We start from the raw sequence: 24,721 nt of genomic DNA, 5'->3' as shown, positions 1-24,721 counted from the left end.
AGTGAAATCTTCTACTAAAGGAATGATGACAGAGATAAATGCAATTTCAGTTTCGTTAAAATGACTGTGTACACAATTTACTGTCTTTTTAAAAAAAAACCTTGGTGACTCTAAAAAGGTCACTTAGTTATAAACTATAATTTTTTTTATATAGATTTTCCAATTTTGTTCAAGGGGTGGCTGGATGACAAAAGGCACAATTTTAATATTGTAAGTGACTGAACACGTAATTTAATGTCTTTTTTTTTTTTTTAAACTCGGTGACTCTAAATACGTCACTTGTATATAGGCTACATTACCAGTGTGCCCTCTAAGCCAATTTGACACACCACCACTGACACACACGCAATTGCTAATGACGCACCAAAATTTGGTGTTCCCTATCTCTTACTATGTGGTGACTCACAAGAAATGCCAGTTTTTATCATACCTACTCACAACAAAATTTGGCTATCATTAAAGGGCACACCATACATGTATATGACTAATAGAATTAAGTTCAAGAGAGAGGTGACAAAACACCCCACAATTTGAATGTTTGTGAAAGTGACTGCGCATACTTTAATGAAATTAAATTGACACTTAGATTCAAGTTTAACTATCCAATTGATCTACATTTCAATTCACTCTGTGCTGTTTATCAAAGGAATGACCTATTTCTACTAGTATTTATTATGTTACTATTGGCAACCTTTCCATGGTCTGTTTTGGAAACGGTCAAATTTACAGCACCTATTTTAGAGGCAGGGTTATCAACTCCATGAGTCATTGTTTTGTTGTTATATTCGTACCAAGCAAGCATTGTTATATCACTGTCCTTGTATCCATATAAACATAACACAAGGTAGACAAATAATTTGTCCCATCCATGAACTTTTGTAGATACCCTGTGGCTATATTTATAATGAATGTATTTGAAGCAATATCAGTTGACGATAATCACGATAATATACATATACAGTATACTTTCACTGCTTTTAGTGAAGGTTTTGAAACACTCTTTATGGCAGAGGGAAATCTTGGTAAAATGACACAGTATCATATACATGTACATTTGTACTTTGTACTTTCAGTTTTTAGCTAAGGTTTAGGAACACTACATTATGTAATATTAGGCTAATAACAGAGGGAAATCTTGTAAAACACGAACGCATCAAAAGATTTTCATATATCTATACCATACATTGTACAGAAGTACTTTTTTGGTTGAAAATCTTGGTAAAAATTACACACTACATGTATAAAAATTCATATACATTGTACTTTCATTGTTTTTAGCTATGATTTTGGAACCAACCCAGGTAATACTAATAGATGGGGGAATCTGGTAAAATTTGCATCATATATTTATACCATACATTGTACAGAAGTACTTTTTGGTTGAAAATCCTGGTAAAATAACACAGTATCAATAAATATATACATTGTACTTTCACTGTTTTTTGTTGAAGTTTTTGAAAACTACTAATAACAGAGGGAAATCAGGTAAAACATGCATCACAAGATTTCCATACATAAGTACTTTTGGTGGAAAATCTTATTAAAATAACATAGTATAAATATACATTGCACATTCACTGTTTTTCTAAGAATTTCGAACCCTGGTAATACATGTATAAGGGGGAAATCTGGTAAAATCTGCATCTATAGATTTCATATATTATACCACACATCGTAGTTTTGGTAGGTAAATTGTAATCTTGGTAAAATGACTTGGGAACTCGTGTACATTTTACCTATTGGCTGTCCTTGATGATAACAATGAACTATACATGTATGTGTGATTGTTTATTTGTTAGACAACAGGCCAAATAACAGATGTGCCACTGCTCAATATGTTTTAAAATCCCATTTACAAACATGCACCATGCTGTAGGATTTCAACTGAAAGACAGGTACATGCATGTACAGCAGTACCTTCAGAACTATTCTGATAAACTACATTGTAACTCTAGATAATCTAAAACAGAAATAAACTAAAACTGTTATATCATGCACAAGCCAAACAATATGGAATATATACTATATTTGTGTAAACAGCAAACATAGAAGGGTGCAAAATATCCAAATCATATTGATTTTTGGGTCTGCATCCAAAAATCCTACCCACCCTGAATCACAATTTCAACTAATCACTATACTATGCATGTATAGATAATTATTAACATGTATAATATCAAATTATTGAATATTGGTATTTAAAAATTAAATAATTTTCAGTGAAAATATAGTTAGTTGTCTACTTGCAAAAATAATACCCCAGTTACAACAAGTGTATGCTTAATATCTCATTTACAAATTATAATATGTTTACATCCATTGCACCATGGCATAACTATTACTCATTTACAAATGTATGTAATCTATATGTACTACATGCCACAAGGTACATGAATACATATGTAATAGTATTTAGTTTGGGTCTGTTCTAGTTTGTAACAGTCAGGTATTGAAAGTGTCAATTCTGTTTACTTTTCTTCATATCTGGAAATGATATTCATTTAATATAAAAAAATATCTTATTGTAAAGACATTGATTCTGAAGACGCTAAAGTACTGACTAAAGACTAATATTGTTTTCTGGCAGATGAAAATACTTCAAACAATTTGCTTTGTTTCACCATATAGCTACATTCAACGCTGTACTTCATGTATGTTGTTTTGTTTGTATAGAGTTGTTATGTTTTTGTTTTGTTTTTTGGTTTTTGGTTTTGGTTTTTTATGGGGTGGGGGTGGGGTGGGGGATTAGCTTTACTTTATCAACCCAATTACATTTCTCTCAATTATCTGTGGAGGCTAACCTGAATCTACCAACACATTTATTTTACGGTAAAAACCTTTGTAAGAATTTTACACCAGTAAATTTGTGTGCCCAAATCTTCACATATTATTACTGTACATTTAATACATACCAGTTTAGTTGATAATTTGTAAAAGTTAGTCTTCTACAAATATAGATTTGATAGGTAAAACATCAAGTGACATTAAGTACAAGTCCATTTTATAAACAATTTGTGAGAATTAATCTTCTAAAATATAATCTATTTGATGAGCATCAAATATTACTTCACGCCATAAACCATACCCAACATGGCTTACATGTACCATATACAAAATATATAGTCAAGGATGGAGTCTGACAGTTCCATGATAATTTATTGATCAGTGCAAATCCGTGATTTCCCCATCACCACAGTACATATTGATCATTTGGCATTTACTGTGTTCTAGCTTCTTAAGTTATCAAATATCCAATCCTTTTATATCGCCGTATCCACACACGTACAACTATAAATCACATCAATGATCAAGCACTGAATATAGTTTTCTGTTTTCCTTTTCGAGGTCAATCTATTGTACTAGCATTTGTGTTGAAATATTTACTGAAAGTGCTTTGATAAGGAATAACAGGTATACAATCTACCCGAGTTCCCTTGGTTTTTTCCCCATGGTTCCCTACTACATGCAATATTATGGAATGAGGTAAGGAGATCCATGCCAATATTACCAGATTTCCCCCTCCCTGTCAGGAATATTCTCAAATCTTAGCAAAATCAATGTTACTTTTTAGGAATTGACTATCAATTTAGATACTGAAAATTACTGAATATCACCCACTGAACACAGATTGATCGATGGATTGATCTATCTATCTTATCTATCCGTACGTACGTATGTATTATGTAATATTTTCAGTGGTAACGGCTCATTTTTGACAACCCAACTTTGACAGTTTTTGTTCGGTGTATAATTAATTAACACATGATTGGCATGGGCAATATCATGATGCATTGCCTACTCTCGGGCAAGTGGTCATGTTGATGATACCCTGACCTTTGGCTTGGCATCATGAATATTACAGTCATAACCACGATCCCTTGGGTGAGCAATAACTTGTGATATTGCCCTTGCTATCATGTGTTATTAATAACTATCTATCTATCTATCTATCTATCTATCTATCTATCTATCTATCTATCTATCTCATCTTTCTAATCTATCTGTATGCATGTGAGCGTACACATATTTTTCTTTTTTTTTCACTTCTTAGAAGCTATTCATCTTAATCAATTTCAGCAATATCTCAGTCTCATGAAACATTTACAGTCGAGTTCCATTAATACTTGTCATGATGCTATTGCTTTTGTGCCTCTAAAAACCTCAATAACTTGGATTGATGGCATAGTAATCTTTTGTTACTGGCATGAAGTAGATAACATATGGCAAGTCATAAAGATTGGACTCTATGCATATATGAGTCTCTACTAATAACAAACCCTTAAAACTGAAACAAAATGTCATCCAGTTTGACAAAAATCTTACTAACATTGCTACATGTGGTGATGACACTGCTACATTTTCTTGAATGATTTACTATATTTTATGGCATGGCTTGACAAAATCCTACTGACATTGCTATGTTTTCTTGTATGGCTCAACTAAAATTTTACTAACATTGCTACATTTTAGTGTCTGGCTTGACAAATATCTCACTAACATTGCTACAATTTATCAGTTGGCTGATATTTCACAACCATTGCTACATTTTATAGTCTGACTTAACAAATATCTTACTATCATTGCTACATGTTATCACCTGGCTCTACAAAACTCTTACTAACATTGCTACATGTTGTTGTATGGCTTGCTACATTTTATCATAATGGCCAAACAAAAATCTTATGAATATTGCTATATTTTATAACATGGCTACAATTTATGCACAACAAAAATATCATTAAAGTTTATATCTAGCTTGTCAACATACAATTCAAGGAGAATTGTAACATTTACAAATTGTAACTTCTTGAGCTAGCTGTACTGCAATAATGACAAACAGTAAGGGACGATTGCACAATGTCACACAAGCTCAACAAGCAAACTTCGTTCATGGGGGGAGGGGGGGGGGTCTGTCATCAATGTGATTGCTGAACTTCATTTTCCAACTTCTAATCTAGTTTGGAAAAATTTCATGCCTTGAATGATAAAAGCTTCTGTATTTACTGCTGAGATGTTGATATGGTGATAAAAATTTACTTCTGGTGTGACATATAGTGTTGGGTTTCCGGTAGTATTTTGATGTATTTACCATCATCTCAGAAAACAGTTAATGAGGTTGGAAATTCATGTTTACCATCATGTTTTTAAATTGCATTGCCGTAGTGGTATGACCACTATAGTCTTCATCATGGTTTACATCATATGGCACTGTGATGTCGCATTTGTGAATGTTTGTTTAGGGGGAGGGGGTTCGGTCCAAAGGAACAATGTTTGTTTATTGAGCTTGTGTGACACTGTGCGACCATCCCTTACAATAATACAAATTGCATCATACATGCAGTCAAACTGGTAAACTCCCCACATAAATACAAATAACTTTTTACCCTACCTGTTCTAATGATTGTTGCTTGGCAGTTGTTTCACTTTCTAATTTATCTATCTTCCTCATCAGTTTATTCACCTGGAACTCTTGTTCCTGCTCTAATGTCTGTTCTAACTGGACCTTTTCTTGACGAAGCTGTAAAAAAAATATATATATATTATTGATTTGTTTATAATTTATTTCTTATCATAAACAGATTTTTTTGTCTTATTGTTGTTGCCTGAAAATTGTTGTTTTCTGTTTTTCTTTCATATTTTGTTTTGTATGTTCTTGTGATTACATATTGTACCTTCTATTGAAATGAGTAAAATAGGCCACACCTCTAATAATTTCCTTGATAAATCATTGGTCAGAATGTTTCACTGCTGATTGACAGTTTACTATCATTATTATGATTGACAGTTTATTTTCATTGTTATTTAAATGTGTAAAATCCTTGATAAATCCTTGGTCAGAATGTTTCACTGCTGATTATGATTGACAGTTTACTATCTTTGTTATTGAAATAAGTAAAATAGACCACACCTGTAATAGTTTTCTTGATAAGTCATTGGTCAGGAATTCTTCTTCCTGTTCATAATTGACAGCTAACTTTTCTTTTTCTTTCTTCAATGCCTGTATTTTCTTTAGTAATGTGTTGCTGATAAACTCCTCTTCTTGTTCTGCTCTTGCTTGCTGTAAAATTGAACAAATAAAAGATTTGTCAAAACAAGTCAACTTCACATCAAGCTGATTAATCTGATGTAGGAATAGTCTGTAAGGTACGCCATGATGGGGTGTCCTCACACATCAGTCAGCCCCTCTCAATTTCCATCGTATATTGTCGTTTGTTTCAGGAATGATCACCTCCTTCCAAATGACTGAGATGGAGGTGATCATAGACATCATGCCAGCTAAATGTGAACATGTGCCTTCACCATTTCTTAAGTTGCACAAATACAAAACTAAGAAAGTAATATACCTTCATTTGTAAATGATAGTGTTTTCAGAAATATTAGATTATATATCTCCAGACCAACGTAATAATTCACCACTTTTATCTAAGGTCACTGTGGTGAATAGATCCCATGCATGATACACATGATACAGTATACATTAACAAACAGGCTGGTCTAGGTTACCCAGACTCTCGCTGGCATGGTGAGTAACCAAGACTTAAACAGGCTGACTTTATTCCGATGGTGCCAAAGGTCAAAGTTCAGGTGAGATCAGAGATAACATAATTATAACCAGCAGGAAACCGACAGGACATGTGTACATGGTTACACCCACAACTGGATCAGTTACACTAGTTTCATAGTCCTTTTATCTCTCTTATTTATACTGGTATTAAAGCAGGTCACAGGAAAGACATGTAATGGCTCTCACCAGATAACAATGTACATTTGTAGTGGGTTTAATCCAAACAAGTACAATGGTGTTGTGTTTTATGTCAAATTTCTAGAAGACATAAGAGAACGGGGGAGGTAGAAGGAAAATAAGAGATGGAGGAAAGAAAAGGGGAAGGACAGGAGAGGTGGGCAGGTGGGTGGGTGGGAGGGTGGGAAAGGAGAGGTGACAGGAAGAAATTCAGAAGACATGAGAGATACCATGGTGGAAAGGAAAGCAGAAGGGGAGGACAGGAATGGAAAGTAGAGGTGAAGGGAAGAGAGGAGGAGGAGAAAGGTGGAGGGAAGGAGCATTGAGAAGAGCTGGAGCGTGGAAGGGAGGGGCATAGGAAAGAGAGGAACAGAAGAAGACAAAGAAATACTAAGGCAGGAGCAAAGAAATGGATGAGGAGAGCATACAGCAAGATCAGAAAATGAGGTAATGTATGTACAAATGAAGAAGAGAAGAAATGAAAAGAAAAGAAAATTGTATACAAATGTAGGTTAATTGCCACACCTTCCCCTTTACTTGGCATTACAGTTGAGATGATTAGTTTTACAGATCAGTGTATTCTCAAGTAACCTTAGACTACGTACAATGTACGTCAGTTGAGCTAGATTTCATAACATCAAGTCACTAACTTATGGTTAGCATTTTCAGTCATTCAAACTGGAGACGACAAAAAAAAAAAAATGTTTCATGTATGTACAAGTGAAGTTTACTCCACTATATATTATGAATATGATTTACATGTAACATGTTCCATGTACATACATGTAACTTATTTCATGCACAAGCCAAGTTATTATCTTTGAACAGAAAAATATGGGTTTTAACTTTAACCCCTGGTTGTCTTGTGTCATGACACCATGTGTCTACATCACTAGTTCTACAGTATTCAAAATACGAGTCAAAACATTGTCAATATATTATTTTTCCCGCCTTTTCATAAAACATATTATTTCCAATATTTTCCTTCATTCAGCCACAAATCTAAGGGTTTGTCATTGAGTCTAGTGACTCGTGGTAACAAGGTCCCTTAACTCATTAATGTTTTCACGGCTGGAGGAAGAAAAATATTGGGGAATATCTTAATTATTATATTATTAGTACTAATGATATTAACATGTATGTTATGATGTATATATTCTTTCAAGTTGGACACCAACAACTCCCTTGAACATACAAATGTAATGTACATGTGGACTGCAAAGTTTTCCATTAGGTTAAAATTTTAGTCATACACATATTTTGTATTCCCTTTCTGGGTTTCCCCTACATGTTCCATGTTCCAAGTTTGTAGTACATAGTACATGTATACACAGGGCTCGAAGTTAACAGTAGTCCTGTGCCCAAAGATTACCAATTCTTGACATGGGGCTACCATAATTTGCAGCTGGTAACCCACTAAGGCTACCACTGATTATGGAAGATTTACGGACATTATTTTAATAACACACATACATGTATTTCCAAATTCCAACAGAGGAGCTCTGTTTTCAGTTCAGGAATATGAGACTATTGGTCACCATCCTTGGGCTACCAATTTCTGAAATTGGTAACCCACCGGGACAAGCCCTGAATACATATTGCAGTACACAAACTTTACATTGTACTACACCTAACACCTGTTACACCATCGCCTTTCTGTTATTTCAAAAGAGCTACATGTATAGTGTATTATGACACACAGAACTTAGTTCACTTATCATTATTAATCAATGCATGCAATCAAGCTGGTAGGTAGTGTAGTTCCTATACAGTATCATTACCATTTACACCTCCCACCATGGTTTAGTTAGCAACCGTGTTGGCATGCAATCCAGCAAGTACATTGTAGTTTGTATCCACTCATTTCGATGTTATCATTTTTGTTTACAGATAACTAAAATGGTGCGTCACTAAACATTTACAGATACCTCACTCACTTAGCAGTATTCCCTCATAGCAATTTTGTGCCAACTGATGCACAGCAATTCTTGTGACTCAACAAAAATTTGGTGTTCCTCTATTCCATAGTATGTGGTGACTCGCAAGTAAAACATGTTTTTAAGATTTTGTCTCTTATTACATACTCTAGCCCTGACACTTTTCGTGGTGTTATCTAAAGACGCTGGTCTGGAGAGGTTTTTGAGATAGTAATACCAAGACAAGTTTCTGATAGTGTAGAGAGAGAGAGCTTCTTGAGATAGCAACACTAAGTCAAGTTTCTGATAGTGTAGAGAGCTTCTTGAGATAGCAACACTAAGTCAAGTTTCTGATAGAGACAGCTTCTTGAGATACAAAATGTACAATGTAGTAACACCAAGTTTCTGATAGTGTAGAGAAAACTTCTCGAGACAGTAACACCAAGACAAGTCTCTGATAGTGTAGAGAGAAATTTTTGAGACAATAACACTAAGACAACTCCCTGTTAGAGACAACTTCTTGAGATAGTAACACCAAGACAAGTCAATGACTGATATATGTAGAAGGCACACTGCTTCGTGATAGTTACAGCACTCTTCTTTCTCTCATTACAAACTAGCATTTTCATGTACATGCAAATACCTGAAGCCTACTTTTATGTGACAAAGTGAAACATCAAGTACTGTAAAAAGTGTACACCAACTGCATACATATGTAAAAATGTGGGGTGATGTGAGTTAACGAGTGATTCATTACCATTTGTTGGTAGGAGTCAGGAGGGGTTACGAGGTTGACAGTAAGTTGATATCATTCTTGCAAAATGTCACAATACCATCCTGTGAATTGCTTATGGCAAATTACACATTTCTATTCTACATTGTACATACAGTGCTCCCTAATCTATGATGAATTCCTAGAAGTATGAATTTCATGTCAATATTCCATGCACACAGACTATTACAGTGAAATGGAACTGTATAGCTAATAGGTATATGACCAAACTTTGCATGCCATACACGTGATAACACCATCGATTTCTTACACAGCTGATTACACACGAATTCAACAAACATACCTAGCCAATTTTTTACTTTTTTTATCATCCAATAATGGACTCGCATAGATAAATACAGAACAAGTGAATTTTTTTTAACTGATTCCTCATGAATTTCCTTTTTTGAATCAATTCCTCACATGAATTCCCTTTTTTTAATCAACACTCCATGGGACTCAATTTTTTTCCTTCATTATTTTGCAGATTTACTGATATCCACCATAAACAATAAATTATAAAAACAAAATTACAATTATTAAATTTGGTATTCATTTTCTTTGTTACATGTACATGTACAAAAAATGTAGCAATACAAATCTAATATTACATGCTAGATCAATTCTGCTGGTTTCTGTCATTTTCTGTTGATAACAATCTACATCTCGTAAAATTCCATCCTTTAGTATGCATGTGGCTAATTTCTTTGACAAAATTTAGAAATCAAATTTGTATAAAGTCTAATACTCCAATTATGTTTTAGGTATGGGTACATTTGAATTTGTGATTAAAACGTGTCATAAAATAATTAAAATTATCCCAAAAAAAGGTCTAATTCCATTCAAAGTATTAATGTTGAAGATTAATCATGAACATTTTCAAATATCTTGTAGCTCCCAAATACAGAAAATCCTACTTAACCTCAAGTGACCTTTAAAGATAAGGTCATTGACCAGCTTCCTGTATCTCACTTTTGTACATATACACTTAACAGAGAGAGGAAGGGAGAAATAAATAACAGAATGAGTGTTTATGAACTCCGGGTTCATAGTGAAGTGGTTATATGGACGAGGAGTTGGTATTTCTTTTTGATTTGTAATTTCTAAAACATTCTATCATGGCTTCCTACTTTAAAATCACCGTGAAACAACATATGCCAAGTCCTTGTTTGTAACTCAGTAAATTACAAAAAATTAATAAATGTGTCAACAATTGTGTTGATTAGCTTTTAGCAATGTATTGAGTTACAAACACAGACTTTGTCAATGTTGTTTCATTGATTTTTCAAGTAGGAAGCCATAAAATTGTTTTATAAATTAAAAATCCAAAATAAATACTCAATCCTCATCAATATGGCCATCTATCCACCTAACAGGGTCCAAAAATCAAAAATAAATACTCAATCCTCATCAATATGGCCATCTATGATCTACAGCAACAAGTTTGCCAAAAAAGTATAAACTCAAAAAAGTATAAACTCAACGTGCGCGGTACACCCCCTTTGACTCAAGTGGGTGATGTTTCTTGTATTGTTCATGATAGCAGGGTAATGGTTTACATGTACATCAGGGGTGAACAAATCATTTTGTGAACTGGTGGTCCCAGGACAAGTGGATTTCTTCACCCCTGTACATGTACATGTAAAGCAAAGACAGGAAGAACACAAGTTTGTTTGGTGAAAAGAATGACTATGAGTCACCTAAATCAGACAATGACCCTGTTAGGTGGAAGGTACACATACAATGATCATGATGTAATTATACATGTATGACTCAACTTGTCACAGGATAAATACTAGTACATTACTGAAATATTGGTATTATCATTGGGACTATGTTTGTTGATAAACAGACTACACATTACTATGTCTACATGTACACTGTATGTTATTGTTGGCAGAAATAACCACAGTGGTTTTTTTGTTATTTTGAAAAATATATCAATCCATTCTTAGGAACGATCACACAATATCATGTAAGCTCAATAAACAAACTTCATTTGTTTACGCCAAAACCCCTCCCCTAAACAAACGTTCACAATTGCAACATCAATACTTTCTATATGATGTAAACCATGATGAAATTGTAGTGATCGATGCAATGTAAAACCATGATGGTAAACACATTAAAATATTAATGGGATGGAGCACTGTACAGTGATGTTACAATGTGCATACAGATCAAAGATTTACAAGTGTGTATTTCCTGTATGAGCTGTCATTAGCAGTAAATATTAATCAACTTATCAACTTAATACAAAATACAGGACCTGTTATCGTTGAAGGTATGAAAGTTTTCTAAATTTGTGTTGGTTGGAAGTGCGAAAATGAAGGTCGGCAATCATATTGACACCAGACCCCCTCCCCTCCCTGAAGTTCATTTATTGAGCTTATGTATTAACATCATGTGATTGTCCCTCAGCTAAAGTGAAGTAATGTAATTTGCAACAATGTCAAAACAATCAACAATTCACCAAATGGTGTGTATATGTGTAATTACATATATACTGCCTTTACAATGTAGTCGTACATGTATATTATACTGTAGGCTATATTATCAAAGTATACCCACGCTCTTGCATATAATGTCAACTGGTCAAAGCCTTTGAAGATGTAATCCCCAGGATATGGTTTAATGCTTAATTATTAGTAGAAACATTCTACGTAGGAGTTTATTCTATATTATTATTCTAAAACTTCCATCAACCTTCCTCAGGGAAAGTAAAGTGAAGCCACACAAAGTGCATACAGATCAAAATTTACAAGTGTGTATTTCCTGTATGATCTGTCACTGTGACCGTCTCTGTCCCAATTCTCCTTTTCACATACATACATACATACATACATACATACATACATACATACATACATACATACATACATACATACATACATACATACATACATACATACATACATACATACATACATACATACATACATACATACATACATACATACATACATACATACATACATACATACATACATACATACATACATACATACATACATACATACATACATACATACATACATACATGTACATACATATTGAAGTCAGGTACACGATGCATATTATGATATTACAAGTACAATATAGTTGCACTCATTTTCTGTTCCTACCCCTCCTACCCCTCACAAGTTATACAAACAACATTCACACTGAAGTTTGGTAGCTTTATAAAAGCATCTGCATTATAAAGTACACTTTCTTGGGGCACTTTGAGATTACGATTTTATTCCTTTATACTACAATACTGCTTGTTTACATGTCAAATACTTCACTAATACGAACTTCCTATGTCCTAGGGCCCAAACTTTATACCTAAATGTATTACAATACAATACATACTATAAATTAAGTCTGAGTCTGAAATCGGTTTACTTTGGATAGAGCTTGTATACACCCATACTGATAATCTACATCTGTACTTGAAGCCTAATGTTTGAATAAAACATTCTTGCAGTAGTAGTATTAGCCATTCAAGATTACAGGTACATGTAGCTAGGTTGATGGTGTACAAATTATCTTTTCAAAAGGATCCCCTACATAGCAGTCTAACAAGCATTTTACTTGGTTACAGCTGAAGTTAAAGGTCTGTGTTTCAATCCCAGGTTTGCACATTTATTCTTATCAATACAGCCATACGGAAAATACACAACACCACACTTTTGTTCTGGACTAACTTTTTCTATAGCTTTGCCAGGCAACTAATTTTCTCACCCAAATTTAACCCAATTTGACACGGGCCCTGCAAAAGAGTCAGCTGTATTGGTATACACACCATGGCACCCAAATGCAAAAGCCATTGTTGGTACACACACACATATATATAATATATATCCCAAAGCAGCGTCTCGACAGTCAACTTCATCAAATGTTATCTTTGGTCACCATAAACATGCACAAGTAGCAGTATGTGTAGTAAACGCATATATACAGAGTTTACATGCACAACTGATCCAAAACAGCCCAAGGCATATGCATGTAGTACAATACACAAGGGTCAGAATTATCTGGTGCAGGCCATGTCCTTACAACTTGTCTTCAATACACACAATCTGTGTTGCTGTAAGTGTTCACACAAAACCATTGTATACATCTGATCAAACAACCTCGGAAGATGTTTTAAAGATTGTACAATATCTAAGTGTATAAAATCAACCAAGTTGCCAAGGTCTTTACTGAGTTCCTCTATCAAAGCTATTTGCAGTTACTGTACAACTACTGTACAGCAGGTACCACTGAATGATAAGACTTGGGATACATCTTACAGTCTGGTTAAAGTGGCCATATGGATGAGGATTGGCTATTTATTTTGGATTTTTAATTCATCAAACAATTTTATCATGGCTTCATACTTCAAAAATCAATGTGAAACAGCATATGCCAAGTCCTCCTTTGTAACTGAATAAATTGCAAAAAGCTAAACAATGAGTACAAAGTTTGTAATTGTACTTACAACATACATTTATCAGTCTGTACAATTTATTGGGTTACAAATAATTGGCATTTGTTGTTTCACATTCATCCACTTTAAAATCTGATGTGCTTTCATAAGACTTGATTATAGTACCGAAAACTACTGTCTATTTTATAGAGACATGACTCAATCCATCTACTGGAGTTCCCATACTTTTTTTTACAGAGTTCCCCTACCAAAAGGCATAGTACGAGGTATATGTCCGGAAATGTAGGCTAGGAAAGTCTTACCAGATTTCATAATCGTTACTAACTTGAAGGTGTAGAAGTATACTCCTACACCTTCAAGACTCCGCTAAAAAACCAACAATCAAACAAATGAACATTTCTGTATGGCATTTGCACACAAAAAATCAGGAAACTAAAAATGAGATACTTTACAATATACCTGTATGAATACAACTGATAAACGGCAACTCCATTTGTATATGTAGCTGCCTCTAATCTGGTCAGTGACTACTTGACATTTATGGGAAAAATGATATTTTGATTGTCTAAATGTTAGATCGTTAGGATGTGATTACCTTTATCAAACGTAATGATGACCTCAATCATGTATACAAGTGAGGGCTTATCTATAGGACGTGTTAAGATGTGTAAAACAACCATACAAAGATATCTTGGCAGCAGGAAATCAGTTGTTCACGACATGCAACCATTCTACTGATACAACTGATGATATAAAATTCATTTCATATCATATTGATATAAACTAAATCATACCTATTTGGGATTTTTCCTTTTCTTCAATAATTCATAAAGGATTGCATTATACATGAATGTATCTTTTATACATCTTGGAGAATGGAAGAGTCAATCTTTTATTGTCTCATATACATGTACACAGTATTTGGCGGCCATATTGGATACTAAATTTTGATAATATTTTGACCTCAATTTCACAAGGTAACCCTAGAATTTATTTCTTGATTTTAACTGTGATTAGTGGTACTTTTTAAACAAAGTAACAGTACAATTTTAAGACTTGTTTCTAAGGCACATTCTATGTGAACTACATTGCACCATCCTAAAATGTTGAACTGTGTGGCTAGACCATCAATAGTCATCTTGACTTTTTGTGTAGCCCCTGATCAGCCAATCGGATAAATACCTGTTTACATCCTACCAGTCAGAACTTCCCTTTACTGCCCTTTTCATGTTAGTATTCACTGGCTCTGTTTGATACAACCACACACCAACCAAAGAAACTGCACATACTACACTTCAAGATAGCAAGATTGAACATAGACCCCTCCACTACATAGGGTCTTTGGATTGAATGAACCAATATTCATGAGTACAGAAATGCAACACATCATGTCAGTGTAAAACATCTGTCATGATTATTCTGTGTTCAACACTGAATACATTATTTTCCTTTGACTCCCATGATGCAAATATCCCATGGCAAAGATACCCTTTACTGGCACAAAGATCAACTTTATGTTACTCCGAAATTAGAAGTAATTGTAGGTAATATAAAATCATGAAATTACTCTCCTAAAGCCATAGTTTATGAAAATGTCTCTATTTCTTGGAGTGGTGTCAGGTTCACAAGAATTGACTTTCTAACCCCTTCTAATGGTTTTGTGTTGAATAAATAAATAAATAAATAATCCTGAAACAGATATATCAGATGTCCTTAATTCCAGAGAAAATTGCTTCAAAACTAATTCAAAACAATAGTTTCACCCCAAAAATTATGATTGATAAGAACAAATGTTGATGGTAAAACATATCTGTTGAACATATGAAATCACTAAAACCCAAGCATTTTAAAATGTAAAGGACAGATTCTATGGATTTATGGAGGGTGATGGACTTGACACCCACATGGCACGTAGCTAATCAGGCTTCACAGCTCTGAATTTCTCGGCTATAAACTCCCACGACATCATTGATACTATTTGTCATGAGAGGCAATTACTACACTTATGTGATGAAAAACGTACATCAAAGGAACAATTTGTAGACTATGATGGACAGAGTGTGTATTTTCAAATATCTGATCTGGCACTACAAAATTCTGAATTTTAGGACGATAAACTTGCATAGCATTTTACAATAAACAAGGGAAAAAACCCTCATCTTTTGCAATTTATTGTAAACAAGGACTTGGCATATGCTGTTTCACATTGATTTCTAAAGTAGGAAGCCATGACAAAATTGTTTTATAAATCAAAAATCCAAAATAAATAGCAAATCCTCATCCATATGGCCACTCCAAAGGGAAAATTCTGCATACTTTTGTTGCCAATGTGTTTACTTGATTGTGTGATCAGTATCGCGTGCCACAGTTCTGAATTTCAGGGCTATCAACTCCCACCATCAAATTACATGTAATACATTTGTGCTGAGAGGCAGGTACCGTACTATGTAGTGGACTGGAACTCATATTACATCTCAGCTTTACAGTTGTCTGAGGTTACATATAAAGTGACCATCTGCAGACTATAGGTGACAATGTGGATATTTGACTATCCGACAAGGCGCTATACAGTTCTAAACTCTGGGCTATACACAATATCGTTACATTTCTGCTGCAGGGCAAAGGCACGTGTAGCATGTCTTCAGCAGGGTTAGTGACCTCTGCAAGTGCATGGGTCATTTTTTGAAATTCTCTCATCTCTGGATGATGAGAACTATTGTGGATGCCTGTCTATGGCAGGCTGAGTGACTCCCCTGAGTGATATCACAAGGATCACCTACATGTACAGATAATGTTAAGAACTGCTGCGGATAGCCTGTCTGTGGCAGGCTGAGTGACTCCAGTGAGTGATGACACTGATGTCACAACAATCACTTACATGTACAGATGATGAGAACTGTTGTGGATAGCCTGCACCAGTGTCTATTGCAGGCTGAATGACTCCAGTGAGTGAAGCCAAATCATCATTTCTATTATCTCTGAATGATAAGAACTGTTGTGGATAGTGTGTTTATTATAGGGTAAATGAGTTGCATGAATGACTCTGCCACAGTAGATTTCTATCATCCCTGGATAGTAAACAGATTAAGGGCTGTTGTGGATACCAGTCACTCATTGCCATAGGGTGAATGACTCTGGTCCTGCAGGATGAGTGACTCCAACAGTTTACATCTATCATCTCTGGAGTCACTAACTCCTGCCAATGATGCCACTAGACAGGCTAAGAAATAGGCATCTTGCCATCTTTGTCTGCCATCTCTCTACACATACAATGAATATGTCTGGGAAAAAGTCAACAACAAATTTGTTTGACAGTTTCACTTCCTCCTTGCACCTTTTATAAAGGTAACCAGTACAAGATGTTCACAGAAAACACAACTTCTTTCTTTCAGACATATATATTAACTATGAAATAATAAAATCAGCTCATTTCAGATTAGGGTAAAAAATTTATTTGTCTGGCAGAGCTATCCTAGAAAAAGTTGTCCATAACATAAGAAAGGCGCTATGTAATCATTTATGGCTTCAGTGATGGGATATTTACTGATGCAAAAAAAAAAAACGGCTCTGAAAAAGGATCATGGAAGTACACTACCGCCATGTTTATACATATTTTTTGACAAGGTTTTTTCCCCCAACATTAGAACAAGTTCTGGGTAGCCCAAAAGTCATTATCAAAATATCATTGCAAGCAAGTTCTTTCTACCGTGGTGCTGACTCAGATATTCCGTTACATGCCCCTCCCACCTCCAGGACACGTATACAATACACTGTGAGAGAGTGTGATGTCAACATGCAAAACCGTCAACAATAGAATCCTCGAAAAGCATGCTCACCTGCTTGGTATTTTCAATTACTATTTGCTAGTAGTCAGAACAATAGCACTAGGTATTCAGAAATTACTCAGGAAGTTCTTTGTCATTGAGTTTACACGACTAAGAATCTATAACGCCCTTGAGTAAACTGTAAACATGCTTTGAAAATCAAGTAAACGGTGTGTACGTCCACCGCTCGAAATTCACCCAGGAAGCAACATTTGGCTGCCCTGTCCATACTTGCTCACAAAACCCGTTTATAATTCCCTGGATGAGACAAAAATATTTTAAATGCGTAATGGATATCTAAGAATGCGTTTCACATAACATGTAGTTATTCCAGTTATATATTTGGAGTCGGTTTTCGCAAATATCATTAATACATCTCGCATAACTCGCCTGATTTCCCAAACCAAATTGGGATTTTTCCCTGCCAGTATCTAGTCGATATAATTAGTTTACTTTTACATTCAAGTGAATTATCACGGTGAATATACATTTGTATGAAATGGTAAAATGGTATGTTGACACACTAGTTTCAAAAGAGTAGTTTCATTTCTAGTTCGGAACAGCTGGTCGAGAAAAACAGTGGTGTACACACAGCATGGCACAAATTTCCACACCATGTACCAACTAAAGGAACGATACTTACTATTGATACACTAGCCCGTCTCAGTTCTCGGTTTTCTTCCTGCAAAGCCTTGCATTTTAGTTTAAATGTGTCCAATTCTATTTTCAGGACTCTGTTCTGCTGCTCAAGCGAAGCAATGCGTCCCCTGAGCTGCTCTAGTTGACCTGGTGAAGTGAGTTTTGTTGAGTCTGTATCGCTCTCACTCGCGCTGTCCGCCATCTTCTACGATATGAAGTATTACGGTATTAACATAATTTATTCAGACAAGGTCAAAGACTATTCTATTTTCTAAAGGGGTGGTCATCCCCATCCTTGCAATGTTGTGTTCTTTTGGCTATTTAGTACCTTCAACAGGCTTTTCAGTTCACTATTTCTTGCATACATATTAACTTACACAAAGAAAAATAATGTGATAGTTTTTAATGATAGTGAAATTTTCCAATATGAATTCAATGCAAAGGTCGTGTCACAACCGAGACCCAATCTTGTCAATGCAGTAGTAGTCGAACCCTGTTGTTGTTTTCTGTTATATGCTAATCACATGTTGTCCACATGGTATGGCACCTGGGTATTACCATGTAGATGGGTGTTCTGCATCAAGTTGTTGTTGCAACAAACAGTACATGTAACCCGACTCAACTGGGTATTGCTCATTCACTGAATTAGCTCATTGCATCATAATTACGTGTATCTGTAAACGCAACGGGCATGGCACAGCCCACCATAGTCCTACTTGCAGACGACAGTGCACACGCGTTTCGCTGAACACCTGAGAAGCTCGAAGGAAGGGACGACTGATGCAATTATTCTGAAAGCAGGACTCCATTGCTTTTAGTTTAGTTTTTTATTTATTTTTTTCATTTTATTGTCCCCGATGATTACTTTTAATCCTTAATTTTAGCACCTTATGGTTTGGAATAAAGGAAGACAAATCAATGATTCAAAGAACACATCTGCACATCTTTATCCGCAATCGTCCGCACACAATTCCAACATAGATGGCGCTATGACCAGTACACCTTTGTCCGTGCAGCCTGTTCTTTTTGCAATAGAAGTGACTTGTCCTGGGCGATTTTTATAAAAACATCGTATAGAGTATAAGTAAACTTATATACTGAATAATTCACGTTTTTTTCGTCGATTTCTTGTATAATGCCCCTGGAAGTCCGGTTTACCTTGGACTTAGTTTTTCCCCTTTCATATAATGATCATCAGTTGATAAATACACAAAGTACTATGAATATTGTTGATAATTATAGAAATATCTCCAAGTTGTTTCGACATTACTCAGCTACCAAAATTAATTTGTCAAAAACAGTGACATTCACTGCCGACCAAGCAGGGGTGCTACAAGTCTACAATGCTACTAGCACATTAGAGCAACCACTTTCAGGTGGCACGATCTTTCTTTCTTTCTTTTTTATTACGAGTTACTGATGTTGATATGTGTTCACAGGGAGATACAATGTATTATTTTATATACTTACTTGCGATCACTGTCTGTATTTTATGTGCATAATTTGTAATGACAAAATTGTGTGTGAGACCATAGACCCTCCACAGGTCTATGGTGAGACGTAAAAATGCCATGCTGCCTAATTCAAATGCTATAGTCATTCTGGTTTGGTAGTAGCAATGCAAACAACATAACAAGCATTGAGATTTGGGTTAATCACATCATCCATAGACCCTAGTGTAGGGTCTATGCATCATCATAGTGTTAGGGGCCAGTCAAATCTAACCAACTGGGGACCCTGTTTGCTATTGAACAAGTAGCACATATAAAGCTTAACTTTGATAATGTTGGAGTAGGCACTTGAATGGCATCCATAGTTTTAAACTTTTGGAAATAAGAGGCAAAATGTGTGTTTTACCACAAATATGTTGCCATTTTGTCCTTGAGGTCAAAGTTCTGAAATTAAGTGATGGGCATATGTACTCTATAGTGTGTCACATTTGTGCCAGGTTTGGTTGAAACTGAGCTGTGGGTGTCAGAGATATACACAATAACAGACGGATGAAGAATATTGGCCATTCCTATAGCCCCTCCTGCCCATTGGGGCTAATAAGAGAACTCCATGCCATGTGAGTGACATGTAAGTACTCAGGGGTATTTGAACTCATCCTCACAGTGTTTTCTCCTTACTTGCAGTTCAGTCCTTGTAGTGCTTTCTGTCATAACCACAGAGAACACTGCAAGTACTTGAGTAACTACCCCAAGTATACCACACTTGCATTCACATGTCATGGAGTTCAGTCATATTATATCATATCATATTGAAAAAGAAGACTGCAAAACATTAATCATGTTGCACTTTCTCAAAACAACAAAGATAACATCTCATTGATATGATATCTCAAATTAGGAAATTTTATTTCACTATTACAAAATATCTATTCAAGAATACCATGTTATCTTTTCTCCCACAATGTTTAAGGTAGTAGAGATATAAAATATTAGACTTGTCTGTAATATGACCACACAGACTTGGACAAAACTGACAATCAACCAATTTTTGACTAAATTATCATGTTTACATCAACATTATGTTATGTTTGCATCAATTTTCACTAATGGATACACACAATTCCTGTTCAAAAGATCATTGGGGCCAGTGGTGGATCATAAAGAAATTTGTCTGGAGGTCAGCAGAAAGTTTAATAAGAGTAGCTGCCTTGATGTAAATATCATATTTATACTGCTCCTCACAATACGATATAAAGAATGATTTCTCAACATATACTAAGCAAAATTAAATGAAATGTGTTATTCTTATTAATTAAGCCTTTACTTGTAATGTCATCACTTTTCATGACAAAGTTACGTGAATATTTGTGCAAATTGTTAGGATTCATGTACAGTCAACTTTATTTGTTATTTAAAGTTTGACATCAAAACTAGATAAAAGTGACAGCACATCAAGATATGCACAACAGTACACTTTTGATTTGTGCTGAGTTTTATAGAGGTTTGAAAGAAATCCAAAGGGTGACAAACAATTCAACACCATCTCATGAATTTGTTACAATTGTCAATTTTGTCTCTGTAATCGTCCAAATGGTACATGAAGTATGTTGATAGTGTTGTGACAATATGTGCATAAATGTTTTAGCAACACTTACAAATGTGTTTTATAAGCTGATCGACAAACAATCTCACAAAGGAAGCATTCACAGTAAAAAACTTACTTGAACATATAACATCCAGTGACTATTATACCAGTAACTAATACATCTCAGTCTATGTTACCAAGGAAGTTACAAGAACAAAATACATTTTTTTGTTAATAGCATGTTGTAGACCAAATGAAATTCTAAGAATTTGGGGCAAATGTGAAGCTCTCAGAAAAGGTTCAACTGATTTTAAAGCATATTCAAGTATACTTCCTTATTATAATCATTGATAGTACGGACAAATGGTGTCATTTTTTATTGTTTTCTAAATAATCAAAATGAACCTTGGCAAATGTTTCAACTTATACTAGAACAACAAGGGTGTAACTTACAGGGAAGCATACATATCATATACTCCTTGTCATAGTTATCAATAATGCACATAAGTCATTGTTTCCCATCATTTTCTTACAAATCAGTGAACCTTTTGAAAGTTGTCACATCATAACATAAGTGTATTTCTCATTAAATGAAAAGAACTAGCAACTGCGATCAACGCTATCATACACATGCAAAGTAAAACCTGAAAGTTGCATAGTCTGGACAGGATAACACCGACTATAAAATACAAAGATAATTGCAATATCACTAAAATACATAGTACAGTATAACAGTATCTACAAGACTTTAAAAAAAAATTACTGTACAGAGAATAAAGAGCGAGTTTATACTTTATGAATGCGTAGCATCAGAATTGGTAGATGCTCTCTACTGGAATTTTCACTACAGAGCAATTTGAAGGGGTAACTTGATAACAACTGGACTGTTTTATAAAAAGATCCCGTTGTACCCTAACTATATGCAGCATAAATAGATGAATATATAATACATAATTAAATAAATTAGTCAAACATAACTACTGCCTTTGGAAGATACACACCTAATATCTTTGCAAATCTATCCTCCAAGCCACACCAAATTTATTTCTAAAAGTCAAGTTAAAAAAGATAACCAATTATACCCTCTTTCAAGATTTTATTACAGTAAATCTAAAGTTTTATTTCCTCTAAATTTAAAAAAAAATGAACTAAGTACTGTATTAAAAGCACATTCCAAACATATTTTTAAAAACGATTTTTGGTATTTAGTATTTAATGGTGTTTTAGAGAATAAACCTTTAATACACCCCTATTTTGCAGTAGAATGACCGTGTAGCCACTGGAAACAATGGGAATGATCAAACTTGAGAGGATTATAGGGGTGTCAACATAAATAACTATGGCTGATATGACGAGAGATCATTTGCTTAGCTCAATATACAAGGTAGATTGTAAGATACATCATGTCACTCTGCCCTCACTGGCCTCCTTTCCCCCAGAGAGAGGGGTTGACCGATGTGTGAGGGTGCCCTGCAATGGCGTACTTTAAAGATAAAATACAAGGAAATGATCTCAAACATAACAACACAAAGTATTTCCGCTCTTAAGTTTACTACATGCCTCAATTTTGTTGCAAAAAAAAAGAAATAAACTGCACAGGGTTTGCAGACATTATTCACATTTACCTACTAGCATTGCATTATTCAAATGAGCTTGCTGAGTTCGGTTAAATGAACATCTGGGTTGACCAACTCCAGGCAATCTTACTGGCCATGTAAAATGCACCTTGGGCACAATTGCTACTGAAACTCAATGTTTTTAAAATATCTTTAAACTTTGCCATATTGTAGGTTGCTTTTGGTTCTTTAAAATTAATCACAAATTGGGGGTCCACCATCTTGTTTTCAATGAAATTGACAATCTTTTATTTTCCCATAGTTATTAAACTGTGTTTGGTGGCCATGTTGGATTCTAAAAATTGCAGCCATATTGGATTCTAAAAATGGCTTAATTTTGACAGCATTTTCACCTTTTAAAAAGATTTTGTACAGTGATCCCTGAATTTTTCTCTCCTTTTTTAAAACTCAGAATGGGTTGGGGTTTTCTCCAACAAAGTATTACAGCAAAAGTTGCAACAGTTTATTCCCAAGGAACATTTCACGCCGGATTGGTCGATCAACCAGGTGTTTTCTCTTTCACTGAGGCATATAATAAGTTTTGAATTCTGTGTTACGGTAGACTTTTTAAGACTATCAAACACATCTTTTATGCAGCATTTTGTAACCTACAAAAAAAAAACCAAGTGCCATACAATTGGACATGTAAATAAATAAGATACAAGTGAAGTCCTTCAACTTCTCACTTTTTTTTTTTTTTTTTTTTTTTTTTTACTTTTTACAAGTGTAGGGTAAATTTGCATACCTATAATAATCTTTATAACTTTAAAAATCTTTTAAAAATATTTTATACGTTTAAAGGAATATTTCAGTTTGTAAAAAAATGAATAATATTTGGACATAACTTAGGTTAGGAGATGTGAGAAGACATTAAAAAGTTATACTTCAGTTCCAGGTTTGTCTTTAAGATTATTTCTGACGTTAATATCGACGTTAACCTTTTTTACTTTACCACTATGTAAATTGTCATGCTTTTTAATATTTATATTACTGACAGTGACAGTCTTTTTCAAGTCTCTTTCAAATGTGTTGTCTGTTTTCTCTGCTATTCTAGCTTTTTCCCTCATCCGGGCAGTATCTCTGTTGCTCGGTTTGGGCTGATTGTTGCTCGCTTTCTTTTCTTTACGCTGCCGTTTCTTGCAAATGATGAAAACGATGACTACTACGACAACAATAAGTACGATACTTCCTACTGCTGCAGCACTAATAGTCGCGACTTGGCTCGACTCCGCTTCTGACTCAGTTGAATTGAGTTTAAGAACTCGCATGTTAGTTCCATTATGGTTATCACTATTATCACCAAACACAATATCTTTGTCTATTAAGTTTCCATTTGAATCAACAACATCTCGTTTGTTAATGGCAGTATTCATGAAAATAGAACGGCGGAAACGAGGTAGAGAATCAGCAGGACCAATGACATATAAGACCTGGAGGTACCATTGATGTCCAGAATCAATCTGTAAATGAGAAAAATGTTGGTGAAATTCTGCCTTTTAAGGTCAAAGTACATAATTTTCCATGTCCTTTTGCAGTACACACCACATACACATTTACATCAAAACACAAAGTTTACTTCAAGAAATTTTCAACATTTTATGGCAGATTGGTCATTTCAGAAATTTCACCTGACTAGGTTTCTGGAAATCAATTAATAAAATTTTTCCAGGAATTTCAGAATTTCTGGTATTAGATTGATATCTAAGGACTTGTTCAGTATGAAGCTGGATTATGGACAGATAAACTCAAATCTTGTAAAAAT

General features: G+C 34.7%; 2 protein-coding genes across 3 annotated transcripts in view; both read right to left on the bottom strand.

Moving 5' to 3' along the window:
• Nucleotides 1-18,515, bottom strand: part of LOC144451945 (coiled-coil domain-containing protein 6-like) — a 32,540-nt gene extending 14,025 nt beyond the window's left edge. Inside the window, exons 1-3 of one of the 2 annotated variants that reach the window (XM_078142867.1) lie at nt 18,312-18,515; nt 5,909-6,058; nt 5,390-5,518 (exon numbers count right to left, since the gene is read on the bottom strand). In XM_078142867.1, coding sequence (XP_077998993.1) covers nt 5,390-5,518; nt 5,909-6,058; nt 18,312-18,509 — 477 coding nt within the window. In that variant the 5' untranslated portion in view covers nt 18,510-18,515. The remainder of the gene's footprint in view (nt 1-5,389; nt 5,519-5,908; nt 6,059-18,311) is intronic. The other variant, XM_078142865.1, reaches the window with a different exon arrangement.
• Nucleotides 18,516-20,676: 2,161 nt separating this feature from the next.
• Nucleotides 20,677-24,721, bottom strand: part of LOC144452509 (extracellular matrix organizing protein FRAS1-like) — a 61,100-nt gene continuing 57,055 nt past the window's right edge. The window contains exon 66 of the mRNA XM_078143611.1: nt 20,677-24,419. Coding sequence (XP_077999737.1) covers nt 23,838-24,419 — 582 coding nt within the window. The 3' untranslated portion in view covers nt 20,677-23,837. The remainder of the gene's footprint in view (nt 24,420-24,721) is intronic.

Source organism: Glandiceps talaboti, chromosome 22, assembly GCF_964340395.1.
Source record: "Glandiceps talaboti chromosome 22, keGlaTala1.1, whole genome shotgun sequence".
NCBI classification, from domain to species: Eukaryota; Metazoa; Hemichordata; class Enteropneusta; family Spengelidae; genus Glandiceps; species Glandiceps talaboti.
The sequence above is the reverse complement of the archived record's forward strand: the minus strand, read 5'-3'. Positions and strand labels throughout refer to the sequence as shown.